General features: G+C 47.1%; 1 protein-coding gene across 2 annotated transcripts in view; it reads left to right on the top strand.

Annotated features, from left to right (window-relative positions):
* LOC110487991 (potassium voltage-gated channel subfamily KQT member 4) overlaps window positions 1-14,698 on the top strand; it is a 112,462-nt gene that overhangs the window by 65,252 nt on the left and 32,512 nt on the right. For both annotated transcript variants that reach the window (XM_036971525.2, XM_021559927.3), the window contains exons 2-3: window positions 7,358-7,448; window positions 13,965-14,091. In XM_036971525.2, coding sequence (XP_036827420.2) covers window positions 7,358-7,448; window positions 13,965-14,091 — 218 coding nt within the window. The remainder of the gene's footprint in view (window positions 1-7,357; window positions 7,449-13,964; window positions 14,092-14,698) is intronic.

The following is a 14,698-nucleotide window of genomic DNA, read 5'->3' as shown; positions in this document are numbered from 1 at the left end:
TTTTTCACTGATCTGTTTTGGCTTTTGTCAATTTCCAATTCCCTGCATCAATCAATCATCAATCATCAATCAATCAATCCATAAGGGCCTATGCAAAAAATGATATTAAGTGCTTACTGGTACGTTTTTAAACAAAGTTTCTTCTCATAATGTCATCAATACAGTAGCATTTCTCTCAATTTTAATTGTGACTCTCATTACCTTGCAAGACAGTGTTTTTGACATAGTTTAGTCTGATATCAGTTTGTTTATATGGAAACCGAAAACCACTCGGGAGGAGCTATACAGCAGATTATACTCCATTCGACCTCCTCAGAAACAAGAGACTGCTGATTTGGTGGTTTTTCTACTGATGCGCCTCCTTAATTGACATTTCTCTGAAGGGAGCTGGAGAGGGGTGGGGGGTGTTGTGGCTAAAACTGTTCCCTCAGCTGAAATGTTGAAATGCGACCTCTCGCACATGGACAATGCATGGGCTATATATCATACGCTTTTGCCGTTATCATTTTTCTGACCTCCAGGATTTTGAGGCAACGAACAACTAAGCAGATTTTGGTGGATTTTTGCCCAAATGTTTCCAGTTAATTGCTAATGTTCAAAGGGGGTGTTGTCTTTCAGACCTGAGCCAGGTTTCCTGATAGCAATGTAACTCGGGCTAAAACGTGTTTTTTAAGGATTCATCCTAAAAAATAATGTCCTAAAAGATGTCACACCCGTTTCCCAAAACACCACGCAGTGCTCTCGTTACAAAGGGGAAACTCGACTGTGTTACAGGAGCTTTCCCGTGGTGAAATGATTCAAGAATTTAGGCTGAAGAGCTAAATTAGTAATGGCTGGTCAATCTTTTCTTTCTTTTTTTGTACACAATACAGTGCTCCCTTAGAGAGAATACATTTTCTGTATCCTATTATGTATTTGTATTATGTTTACCATGTGTTAAGTATTATTTGTGTTTTCTCCTGCTATTTTGCATGTAATGTTTGATATTTTTTTCAGTTTGTGTAAACTGTGAGCATGAATGAATAAAGCCAAAGTCAGTCGCTTGTTCCCTCGTCCGCTATAGAACGTGAACGTGACCTAAAAATAGGATATGATGACAAACCATGACTGACCCACCTCCAAACCGGTCATGCTGGAGGATGTTGCAGGCAGCAGAACGTTCTCCACGGCGTCTCCAGACTCTGTCACGTCTGTCACGTGCTCAGTGTGAACCTGCTTTCATCTGTGAAGAGCACAGGGCGCCAGTGGCGAATTTGCCAATCTTGGTGTTCTCTGGCAAATGCCAAACGTCCTGCACGGTGTTGGGCTGTAAGCACAACCCCCACCTGTGGACGTCGGGCCCTCATACCACCCTCATGGAGTCTGTTTCTGACCGTTTGAGCAGACACATGCACATTTGTGGCCTGCTGGAAGTCATTTTGCCGGGCTCTGGCAGTGCTCCTCCTGCTCCTCCTTGCACAAAGGCGGAGGTAGCGGTCCTGCTGCTGGGTTGTTGCCCTCCTACGGCCTCCTCCACGTCTCCTGATGTACTGGCCTGTCTCCTGGTAGCACCTCCATGCTCTGGACACTACGCTGACAGACACAGCAAACCTTGCCACAGCTCGCATTGATGTGCCATCCTGGATGAGCTGCACTACCTGAGCCACTTGTGTGGGTTGTAGACTCTGTCTCATGCTACCACTAGAGTGAAAGCACCGCCAGCATTCAAAAGTGACCAAAACATCAGCCAGGAAGCATAGGAACTGAGAAGTGGTCTGTGGTCACCACCTGCACAACCATTCCTTTATTGGGGGTGTCTTGCTAATTGCCTATAATTTCCACCTGTTGTCTATTCCAGTTGCACAACAGCATGTGAAATTTATTGTCAATCAGTGTTGCTTCCTAAGTGGACAGTTTGATTTTACAGAAGTGTGATTGACATTGTGTTAAGTGTTCCCTTTATTTTTTTTGAGCAGTGTATATACAAATATTGAAGCGCCGCATAATGGCTTAATACTAGGTAGGTCTATCGACATACATGAATGTGATGTCAATATTTAACCAAATTATATAATAGCTAGATTGTTATAACATTGTAAAGTTATGTTATTTATATTGAACTTTGATGATTTCTGCGGTCACAGAGACAGATGAACATCTTCATTGTATGTTTAGCTGAGTTTTTCTGCGAGTAAAGTGATGCTGGAGGTCAAACTGTAGTCTAACGACGCACTTAGCTGTTCTACTAGTGGTCTGAGGTGATTTCAAATGCAACGTCAATAAAGACGGTTTTGGGAAAGGGTTTGGAAATTTAAAGCTGCAATATGTAACTTTGTCGGGAACCTGACAAAATGCACATAGAAATGTGTGTTAGATCGATCGTTCTATTGAAAGCAAGCCTAGGAAGTAATCGATCTGTTCTCTGTTCGCGATTTCTATGCTTCCCCTTAAGTTATATATATATATATATATATATATATATATATATATATTTTTTTAATCTTTTCGATTTGTACACCAGCTTCAAACAGCTGAAAATACAATATTTTTGGTTGTAAAAACTATATTTCACAGCAGTTTAGATGGTACAATGATTCTATACATTATACTCGCTTGTTTTGTCACAAACTGAAATTAGGCAAACTATTAGAATATGAGCAATCAGGAAATGACGGTGCGATTTCTGCGTAGTGCGTCTTTCAAAAGGCTCTTTAAGAGGGTTCTAAAGATGAACTTAGTCTTAAGATAGTTTTGGGAAAGCGGGCCCTGGTGTCCAGTTCTCAGACCTGTTTAATTTAACTATTATAGTATGACCCCTGCAGACTGGTGTCGTAGTCATTATGGCACACCATAGCAAAACATTTTGCAGTGGAAAATGTAAGTTGAGCTAGTTCCTTCCTTTTTAAATACCTTTTCTTCCTTTTTTTAGGAGGTCCTAAAGATTAAGCAAATGTATTCTTTCCATTTTGATTTGTGTGTTAATTCATGACAATTGAAGGAAGCGGTGGCCAGAGAGTAATATGAGGTAGTAATTTTTATTGGATGCGTGTTATGCCTAAGCGGCACAGTAGTGGCTGCTGCTCGACATGGGCCAGGCCAGCACGGGTGGCTGCTAGCTCGACATGGGCCAGGCCAGCACGGGTGGCTGCTAGCTCGACATGGGCCAGGCCAGCACGGGTGTCTGCTAGCTCGACATGGGCCAGGCCAGCACGGGTGGCTGCTAGCTCGACATGGGCCAGGCCAGCACAGGTGGCTGCTAGCTCGACATGGGCCAGGCCAGCACGGGTGGCTGCTAGCTCGACATGGGCCAGGCGTGGCTTGTGGTTTGACGCGCTAGAATAACATGTGGTATAAGGCTTTGCACCCACCGGATCATCTCCACAAGAAGTTATCTTTTGAATTACGTCCTATTCATCTATTCACATTTGTTTGATCAGGCGAGGCGCACACACACACACACACACACACACAGACACACACTCTAGAACAGATTAACCCAGTGGTGGACGTGGACAGTCCTCTAGAACAAATTAACCCTAGGGGTGGACGTGGACACTCCTCTAGAACAAATTAACCCAGGGGTGGACGTGGACTATCGTCTATTAAAATTTTACCCTGGGGTGGACAATCCTCAAACAATATGACCTGGGGGTGGACGTGGACAATCCTCTAGAACAAATTAACCCCGGGGTGGATGTGGACACTCCTCTAGAACAAATTAACCCCGGGGTGGATGTGGACACTCCTCTAGAACAAATTAACCCCGGGGTGGATGTGGACACTCCTCTATTAAAACAATATAACCTAAGATCAGTTTAGCCTTTTAGATCACAATGAGTAAGATTACAAGGACGGGGAAAGTTGCAGATCCTAGATCAGCACTCCTCTGAGATGCATGATATACATACGGCTTCTGGTGTATTCTCTCCCTGGTTGACATATTCCTCCCAACTGCTGTCTGAACTGTCACATCTCTACGACATATGTGTCTTGTGTTCCTTTCTTCCTGTTGTCCCAATGGGTGGGTTCCAGTCCTGTTGTAGCTACTACAGTGTGTCTGACTCTGACATTGGGTTGTTGTCAGATCCTCTGCGATTCTATCCCTGGTCACCCACACCAATCAGTCATCCTCTTCCTTCCTTCATTTACAATGATCATCTGTGGTTGTGTGTGTGTGTGAGAGTCTGGAAGGAAATGATTCTCCCCCTGTGTCCTTTCACCCCTGTTTACTGTAAAGAGAAGGGAATGAGGATGGATGGACTGTAGTAGACTCTTGTAGTGTGTGATAGAGAGATGGAGATAGTGGATAAGAACAGTTCTCTGTCCACTCTGTGTGTTATTACTCTTGTTCTTTATTGTTAATTTTTTACATTTTTTGTTTGGTCAAGTTTCAGGGTTATTTGCCACATGTGAATACAGTGGACATGTTACTCACCAGAGTTGAACAACATTATAAAGTCACTTTGTCATTCATTATAGTGTTACCATCACCCTTGTTGTCCAACAGACCAAATATAATCACAATTATGGCTTTGCCACACACTCCGTTAAACACTAACCAGTGTGATTGTCATTCCTTCAGTGATGACCCATCCATATCCACAGTGTGATTGTCATTCCTTCAGTGATGACCCATCCATATCCACAGTGTGATTGTCATTCCTTCAGTGATGACCCATCCATATCCACAGTGTGATTGCTCCATTCATACAGTCGTTTATCTTAGGTTAGATTGTTGTTGTCGTAATAGAGGGTATTACTGGTCATGGCCTTCGTTAGCTGTCACCAGAGATTAGAGAGAATGTGTGTGAGACCTATCCTCTACCCCAGCAGCATACTGTGAGACCCAGCCTCTACCCCAGCAGCATACTGTGAGGCCCAGCCTCTACCCCCGCAGCATACTGTGAGAACTGGCCTCTACCCCAGCCGCATACTGTGAGAACTGGCCTCTACCCCAGCAGCATACTGTGAGACCTGGTCTCTACCCCAGCAGCATACTGTGAGACCTGGCCTCTACCCCAGCAGCATACTGTGAGACCTAGCCTCTACCCCAGCAGCATACTGTGAGAACCTGGCCTCTACCCCAGCAGCATACTGTGAGAACCTGGCCTCTACCCCAGTAGCATACTGTGAGAACCTGGCCTCTACCCCAGCAGCATACTGTGAGAACTAGCCTCTACCCCAGCAGCATACTGTGAGACCTAGCCTCTACCCCAGCAGCATACTGTGAGACCTAGCCTCTACCCCAGCAGCATACTGTGAGACCTAGCCTCTACCCCAGCAGCATACTGTGAGAACTAGCCTCTACCCCAGCAGCATACTGTGAGGCCTATGCTCTACCCCAGCAGCATACTGTGAGACCTAGCCTCTACCCCAGCAGCATACTGTGAGAACTAGCCTCTACCCCAGCAGCATACTGTGAGAACTAGCCTCTACCCCAGCAGCATACTGTGAGGCCTAGTCTCTACCCCAGCAGCTGCCACCTGGCTAATCGTACTGTGCTCCCAGAATATTCACATGAGAGAGGGGAAAAAAACTCCACTGGGATCACCTGGAATGGAGTCGGGTTAACGGCACTGCTCCAACTGTCAAAGAACCTTGTGCGTTTCAAAAGTACTGGTATTGTAATCAAAATGTATTAGTCACATGCACCGAATACAACAGGTGTAGACCTTACAGTGAAATGCTTATTATGAGCCCTTAACTAACAATGCAGTTAAAAAAAAACCGATAAGAAATAAAAGTAACAAGTAATTCAAGAGCAGCAGTAAAATAACAATGGGACTATGGGACTACAATGGGACTATATACAGGGGGGTACTGGTACAGAGTCAATGTGCTGGGGCACCGGTTAATTGAGGTAATATGTACATGTGGGTAGAGTTATTAAAGTGACAAAGCATAGATAACAACAGAGAGTAGCAGCGGTGTAATTGTCTGGGAAGCTATTTGATTAGGTGTTCAGGAGTCTTATGGCTTGGGGGTAGGAGCTGTTTAGAAGCTTCTTGGACCTAGACTTGGCGCTCCAGTACCTCTTGCCATGAGAGGTATCCGAGAGAACAGTCTATGACTAGGGTGGCTGGAGTCTTTGACAATTTTTAGGGTCTTCCTCTGACCCCGCCTGGTGTCGAGGTCCTGGATGGCAGGAAGCTTGGCCAGGGTGATGTACTGGGCCGATCGCACTACCCTCTGTAGTGCCTTATGGTTGGAGGCCGAGCAGTTGCCATACCAGGCAGTGATGCAACCAGTCAGGATGCTCTCGATGGTGCAGCTGTAGAACCTTTTGAGGATCTGAGGACCGATGCCAAATATTTTCAGTCTCCTGAGGGGGAATAGGTTTAGTTGTGCCCTCTTCACGACGATCTTGGTGTGCTTGGACCCTGTTCGATTGTTGGTGATGTGGACACCAAGGAACTTGAAGCTCTCAACCTGCTAAACTGCAGCCCCGTCGATGAGAATGGGGGCGTGCTCTGTCCTCTTTTTCCTGTAATCCATAATCATCTCCTTTGTCTTGATCACGTTGAGGGAGAGGTTGTTGTCCTGGCACCACACGGCCAGGCCTCTGACCTCCTCCCTATAGGCTGTCTCATCATTGTCAGTGATCAGTCCTACCACTGTTGTCATCTGTAAACGTAATGATGGTGTTGGTGTCATACCTGGCCATGCAGTCATGAGTGAACAGGGAGTACAGGAGGGGACTGAGCACACACCCCTGAGGGGCCCCTGTGTTGAGGATCAGAGTGGCGGATGTGTTGTTACCTACCCTTAAGCACCTGAGGGCGGCCCGTCAGGAAGTCAAGGATCCAGTTGCAGAGGGAGGTGTTTAGTCCCAGGGTCCTTAGCTTATTGATGAGCTTTGAGGGCACTAGGGTGTTGAATGCTGAGCTGTTGTCAATGAATAGCATTCTCACATAGGTGTTCCTTTTGTCCAGGTGGGAAAGGGCAGTGTGGAGTGCAATAGAGATTGTATCATCGGTGGATCTGTTGGGGTGGTATACAAATTGGAGTGGGTTTAGGGTTTCTGGGATAATGGTGTTGTGAGAATCTGTGTCCACTCAGCATGCCAGACATGCTGTGCAGAGTACAACACCATAATTGTAATTATCAAATACATCTACTGGGGACACAATGCAAGGCTGGATGAATGTGTGACATTGTCCCACAGAAGTGACCAGTGTCCATTGTTCCGCACACTCAAGTTAATAATCTATACTAGAGTACAATGAAAAAGAAAACCAATTCTATCTTATAGCCATGGTCTGTTTCTCCCTCTCTCACCATATACACACTTGTCTGCCTAATGTCTATTTTTGTGTCTGTCTAAGCATTTGGCTATGTTTAGAGTGTATGTTGACCTGTCTCTGTGTGTGTGTTACAGTTTCCTGCTGGTGTTCAGCTGTCTGGTTCTGTCTGTGTTCTCCACCATACCAGACCATCAAAAGATAGCCAACGAAGGCCTCTTCATCCTGGTAAGCCGTCAGCCCCCATCTCCTCCCCTCCACCATACACCCAGCTCCACGGGACAGATGTACCAAGCCTCTCAGAGTAGGAGGGCTGATTTAGGACCAGTTTATTTATTTTATTTTTTACACTAAATGTACAATTTGCCCCTGCCAAGTGCCAACCTACCTTAACACGATTCTAAATCAGTAATGTGTTAGCCTGAGTACCTGTCTGGTTTTGCTTTCAACATCACTATATCATTGCCTTGTTTGGCAAGACAACAACAGGTTGGAGAAAGCGGAGGCAGACTGGAACCTACAGTAGCTAAGTTGATATACTGTTAGTGTAAACACTAGTTATCCCACTGAATCTTCCTCTCCCTTTATCTGACTAGCCCAGGCATTGCTCCTAAGTGGTAGGGTGGTTTAGGGGCAGCTATATAAACCATATACTGTAACATCATTTTTCACACCTCGGTTCAAATAGTATTTGAAATCTTTCAAATACTTTGAATGTTTACTATAGCCTGCCTGGAGTGCCATATGGGTGGGGTTTGTCATTTTGGGACTATTCTATTGGTTCCATTGTGCCAGGCAAGCTCAATTAAGCTTAGCTAAAGTATTTGAAATGATTCCGAATAGTATTCGAACCCAGGTCTGCCATTTTCTGGACCGTATGTGTACTGCATTTGTCTGAGTGTGATTACAACATCATACTGGGGAAGAGCTACAGAGTGTCTGATTCTGCTTCCCGTCACACCTGCCGTTGAGTGTGTGTGTGTGTTCCGCGGAAGAATGGCAGTGTAAGAAACGGTGGTGTAAGCAGGCGGGAGGACTCAGGTATTGTTGAGTATAGAGGAAATCCCAGACATGAACCAGTAATCCAAACAGCCATAATCACTACTTCCTCTTTCATCTTTAGGAGGATGGCTTTCTGCTTTTACTCTCTGCCTTTATCACCTGTTTAATTTCCCTCCCTTCCTCTCACTTTTTCTTTTACTCTCTGCCTCTCCTTTTACTGTCTCTCTCTCCCTCCACCCCTTCTATCTCCCTTCCTCTCTCTCTCCCTCCACCCCTTCTATCTCCCTTCCTCTCTCTCTCCCCCCACCCCTTCTATCTCCCTTCCTCTCTCTCTCCCCCCACCCCTTCTATCTCCCTTCCTCTCTCCCTTCCCCCCACCCCTTCTATCTCCCTTTCTCTCTCTCTCCCTCCACCCCTTCTATCTCCCTCCACCCCTTCTATCGCCCTTTCTCTCTCTACCTCCACCCCTTCTATCTCCCTTTCTCTCTCTCTCCCTCCACCCCTTCTATCTCCCTTCCTCTCTCTCTCCCTCCACCCCTTCTATCTCCCTTCCTCTCTCTCTCCCTCCACCCCTTTTCTCTCTCTTCCTCCACCCCTTCTATCTCCCTTCCTCTCTCTCTCTCTCCCTCCACCCCTTCTATCTCCCTTCCTCTCTCTCTCTCCCTCCACCCCTTCTATCTCCCTTCCTCTCACTTTTTCCCTTCCTTCCTCTCTCTCCCTCCACCCCTTCTATCTCCCTCCACCCCTTCTATCTCCCTTCCTCTCTCTCTCCCCCCACCCCTTCTATCTCCCTTCCTCTCTCTCTCCCCCCACCCCTTCTATCTCCCTTCCTCTCTCCCTTCCCCCCACCCCTTCTATCTCCCTTCCTCTCTCTATCTCCCTTCCTCTCTCTCTCCCTCCACCCCTTCTATCTCCCTTCCTCTCTCTCTCCCTCCACCCCTTCTATCTCCCTTCCTCTCTCTCTCTCCCTCCACCCCTTCTATCTCCCTTCCTCTCTCTCTCCCCCCACCCCTTCTATCTCCCTTCCTCTCTCCCTTCCCCCCACCCCTTCTATCTCCCTTCCTCTCTCTCTCCCTCCACCCCTTCTATCTCCCTTCCTCTCTCTCTCCCTCCACCCCTTCTATCTCCCTTCCTCTCTCTCTCTCCCTCCACCCCTTCTATCTCCCTTCCTCTCACTTTTTCCCTTCCTTCCTCTCTCTCCCTCCACCCCTTCTATCTCCCTCCACCCCTTCTATCTCCCTTCCTCTCTCTCTCCCCCCACCCCTTCTATCTCCCTTCCTCTCTCTCTCCCCCCACCCCTTCTATCTCCCTTCCTCTCTCCCTTCCCCCCACCCCTTCTATCTCCCTTTCTCTCTCTCTCCCTCCACCCCTTCTATCTCCCTCCACCCCTTCTATCGCCCTTTCTCTCTCTACCTCCACCCCTTCTATCTCCCTTTCTCTCTCTCTCCCTCCACCCCTTCTATCTTCCTTCCTCTCTCTCTCCCTCCACCCCTTCTATCTCCCTTCCTCTCTCTCTCCCTCCACCCCTTTTCTCTCTCTTCCTCCACCCCTTCTATCTCCCTTCCTCTCTCTCTCTCTCCCTCCACCCCTTCTATCTCCCTTCCTCTCTCTATCTCCCTTCCTCTCTCTCTCCCTCCACCCCTTCTATCTCCCTTCCTCTCTCTCTCTCCCTCCACCCCTTCTATCTCCCTTCCTCTCACTTTTTCCCTTCCTTCCTCTCTCTCCCTCCACCCCTTCTATCTCCCTCCACCCCTTCTATCTCCCTTCCTCTCTCTCTCCCCCCACCCCTTCTATCTCCCTTCCTCTCTCTCTCCCCCACCCCTTCTATCTCCCTTCCTCTCTCCCTTCCCCCCACCCCTTCTATCTCCCTTCCTCTCTCTATCTCCCTTCCTCTCTCTCTCCCTCCACCCCTTCTATCTCCCTTCCTCTCTCTCTCCCTCCACCCCTTCTATCTCCCTTCCTCTCTCTCTCTCCCTCCACCCCTTCTATCTCCCTTCCTCTCTCTCTCCCCCCACCCCTTCTATCTCCCTTCCTCTCTCCCTTCCCCCCACCCCTTCTATCTCCCTTCCTCTCTCTCTCCCTCCACCCCTTCTATCTCCCTTCCTCTCTCTCTCCCTCCACCCCTTCTATCTCCCTTCCTCTCTCTCTCTCCCTCCACCCCTTCTATCTCCCTTCCTCTCACTTTTTCCCTTCCTTCCTCTCTCTCCCTCCACCCCTTCTATCTCCCTCCACCCCTTCTATCTCCCTTCCTCTCTCTCTCCCCCCACCCCTTCTATCTCCCTTCCTCTCTCTCTCCCCCCACCCCTTCTATCTCCCTTCCTCTCTCCCTTCCCCCCACCCCTTCTATCTCCCTTTCTCTCTCTCTCCCTCCACCCCTTCTATCTCCCTCCACCCCTTCTATCGCCCTTTCTCTCTCTACCTCCACCCCTTCTATCTCCCTTTCTCTCTCTCTCCCTCCACCCCTTCTATCTCCCTTCCTCTCTCTCTCCCTCCACCCCTTCTATCTCCCTTCCTCTCTCTCTCCCTCCACCCCTTTTCTCTCTCTTCCTCCACCCCTTCTATCTCCCTTCCTCTCTCTCTCTCTCCCTCCACCCCTTCTATCTCCCTTCCTCTCTCTATCTCCCTTCCTCTCTCTCTCCCTCCACCCCTTCTATCTCCCTTCCTCTCTCTCTCTCCCTCCACCCCTTCTATCTCCCTTCCTCTCACTTTTTCCCTTCCTTCCTCTCTCTCTCCCTCCACCCCTTCTATCTCCCTCCACCCCTTCTATCTCCCTTCCTCTCTCTCTCCCTCCACCCCTTCTATCTCCCTTTCTCTCTCTCTCCCTCCACCCCTTCTATCTCCCTTTCTCTCTCTCTCCCTCCACCCCTTCTATCTCCCTCCACCCCTTCTATCTCCCTTCCTCTCTCTCTCCCTCCACCCCTTCTATCTCCCTTCCTCTCTCTCTCCCTCCACCCCTTCTATCTCCCTTTCTCTCGCTCTCCCTCCACCCCTTCTATCTCCCTCCACCCCTTCTATCTCCCTTCCTCTCTCTCTCCCTCCACCCCTTCTATCTCCCTTCCTCTCTCTCTCCCTCCACCCCTTCTATCTCCCTTTCTCTCTCTCTCCCTCCACCCCTTCTATCTCCCTCTCCCTCCACCCCTTCTATCTCCCTTTCTCTCGCTCTCCCTCCACCCCTTCTATCTCCCTCCACCCCTTCTATCTCCCTTCCTCTCTCTCTCCCTCCACCCCTTCTATCTCCCTTCCTCTCACTTTTTATTTTACTCTCTGCCTCTCCTTTTACTCTCTCTCTCCCTCCACCCCTTCTATCTCCCTTTCTCTCTCTCTCCCTCCACCCCTTCTATCTCCCTCTCCCTCCACCCCTTCTATCTCCCTTTCTCTCTCTCTCCCTCCACCCCTTCTATCTCCCTCCACCCCTTCTATCTCCCTTCCTCTCTCCCTCCACCCCTTCTATCTTCCTTCCTCTCACTTTTTATTTTACTCTCTGCCTCTCCTTTTACTCTCTCTCCCTCCACCCCTTCTATCTCTCTTTCTCCCAATCTTTCTTGCTCTGTTTCTCTCTCCTGTTTGCCCTCCTCTCTAACTGTTAATGAATGGTCAACCTTGTATTTTATGATTCTACATTATGACCATTCACTCTTTGAATCAGTCTTTTATTCCTTATTGAGCTTTGCTTACGTGAACAGTACCGTTTTTTAGTTTTTTAGTTTTTTATTTTGAATTTTACCCCTTTTTCTCCCCAATTTCGTGGTATCCAATTGTTGTAGTAGCTACTATCTTGTCTCATTGCTACACCGGAAGCCAGCCGCACCAATGTGTCGGAGGCTACACCATGCACCTGGCAAACTTGGCTAGCGCGCACTGCGCCCGGCCCGCCACAGGAGTCGCTGGTGCGCGATTAGACAAGGAGATCCCTACCGACTAATCCTTCCCTAACCCGGACGACGCTAGGCCAATTGTGCGTCGCCCCACGGACCTCCCGGTCGCGGCCGGTTACGACAGAGCCTGGGCGCGAACCCAGGGACTCTTAACCACTGCGCCACCCGGGAGGCCTACGTGAACAGTACTGTTATGGAAGATTGAGCCAATTTACCCGCTAATGCAAATGAAATATGGGAAATGGAACAGAGAGACAAACATCAATTAATTACTATATACAGTTGAAGTTGGAAGTTTACATACACCTTAGCCAAATACATTTAAACTCAGTTTTTCATGCTTCCTAACATTTAATCCAAGTAAAAATTCCCTGTCAATTATGATCAACACTTTATTTTAAGAATGTGAAATGTCAGAATAATAGTTGAGACTGATTTATTTCAGCTTTTATTTCTTTCATCACATTCCCAGTGGGTCAGAAGTTTACATACACTCAGTATTGGGTAGCATTGCCTTTAAAGTGTTGAACTTAACTGCCCCATTCCTCCTGACAGAGCTGGTGTAACTGAGTCAAGTTTGTAGGCCTCCATGCTCGCACACACTTTTTCAGTTCTGCCCACACATTTTAGTCAAATACCTTGACTTTGTTGTACTTATTAAGCCATTTTGGCACAACTTTGGAAGTATGCTTGGAGGAAAACAGAGGAGACTTGCAAGCCAAAGAACACCATCCCAACCGTGGAGCACGGGGGTGGCAGCATCATGTTGTGAGGGTGCTTTGCTGCAGGAGGGACTGGTGCGCTTCACAAAATAGATGGCATCATGAGATAGGAAAATTATGTGGATATATTGAAGCAACATCTCAAGACATCAGTCAGGAAGTTAAAGCTTGGTTGCAAATGGGTCTTTCAGATGGACAATGACCGCAAGCATACTTCCAAATTTGTGGCAAAATGGCTTAAGGACAACAAAGTCAAGGTATTGGAGTGGCCATCACAAAGCCCTGACCTCAATCCTATAGAAAATTTGTGGGCAGAACTTTAAAAGTGTGTGCGAGCAAGGATGCCTACGAATCTGACTGTTACACCAGCTCTGTCAGGAGGAATGGGACAAAATTCACCCAACTTATTGTGGGAAGCTTGTGGAATGCTACCTGAAATGTTTTACCCAAGTAAAACAATTTTAAAGGCAATGCTACCAAATACTAATTGAGTGTATGTAAACTTCTGATCCACTGAGAATGTGATGAAAGCTGATAATTCTCTCTTCTATTATTCTGACATTTCACATTCTTAAAATAAAGTGGTGATCCTAACTGACCTAAAACAGGGAATTTGTACTTGGATAAAATGTCAGGAATTGTGAAACTGAGTTCAAATGTATTTGACTAAGGTGTATGTAAACTTCCGACTTCAACTGTATATTTGGATTTGTTTAACACTTTTTTGGTTACTACATGATTGTTACTTTATAGTTTGAATGTCTTCCCTATTATTCTATTCTAGTAAAAATAAAGAAAAACCCTTGAATGAGTAGGTGTGTCCAAACTTTTGACTCATACTATATATAGCACTATATTTGGCAACCCTGACAGTGACTAAGGAGAATGATTTTGTCTGTTTCCACTCCCATTCTCTTTCCTTTGTCCTTCTCCTCCTCTAACTCTTTGTCCATTGTCACAGATGATCATTTTGTAAACAGATGGTGAGCTTCTTTAACTGACCTTGCTGTGACCCTATGCTGATCTGTGCTGTTCAGTTGGTTTCCTCATTATGACTAATGACTGACCCTCTCCCTCTGTCTCCCCCTAGATGAGGTTGTAATGATCATGGTGTTTTCTCTCTCGCTGTCTGTCTCCCCCTACAGGAGTTTGTGATGATCGTGGTGTTTGGTCTGGAATACGCTGTGAGGGTTTGGGCATCTGGCTGCTGCTGTCGCTACAGAGGATGGCAGGGGAGACTACGCTTCGCCAGGAAACCCTTCTGTGTCATAGGCAAGATGCTGTCTCTGTCTCTCTCTCCCTGTGTGTGTGTGTGTGTGTGTGTGTGTGTGTGTGTGTGTCTATTCAACTACAAGATCATGTGTAAGTATACAGTCGTGGCCAAAAGTTTTGAGAATGACACAAATATTAATTTTCACAGTTTGCTGCTTCAGTGTGTTTAGATATTTTTGTCAGATGTTACTATGGAATACTAAAGTATAATTACAAGCATTTCATAAGTGTCAAAGGCTTTTATTGACAATTACATGAAATTGATGCAAAGAGTCAATATTTGCGGTGTTGACCCTTCTTTTTCAAGACCTCTGCAATCTGCCCTGGCATGCTGTCAATTAACTTCTGGGCCACATCCTGACTGATGGCAGCCCATTCTTGCTCTCGGAGGATGTGTTGGTATCATTCTTTATTCATGGCTGTGTTCTTAGGCAAAATTGTGAGTGAGCCCACTCCCTTGGCTGAGAAGCAACCCCACACATGAATGGTCTCAGGATGCTTTACTGTTGGCATGACATAGGACTGATGGTAGCGCTCACCTTGTCTTCTCCGGACAAGCTTTTTTCTGGATGTCCCAAACAATCGGAAACGGGATTCATCAGAGAAA

This window comes from Oncorhynchus mykiss, chromosome 30, assembly GCF_057628025.1.
Source record: "Oncorhynchus mykiss isolate SJ-2025 chromosome 30, ASM5762802v1, whole genome shotgun sequence".
Lineage (NCBI taxonomy): Eukaryota > Metazoa > Chordata > Actinopteri > Salmoniformes > Salmonidae > Oncorhynchus > Oncorhynchus mykiss.
Note: the sequence above shows the minus strand (reverse complement) of the source record. Positions and strands in the feature narration are given on the sequence as shown.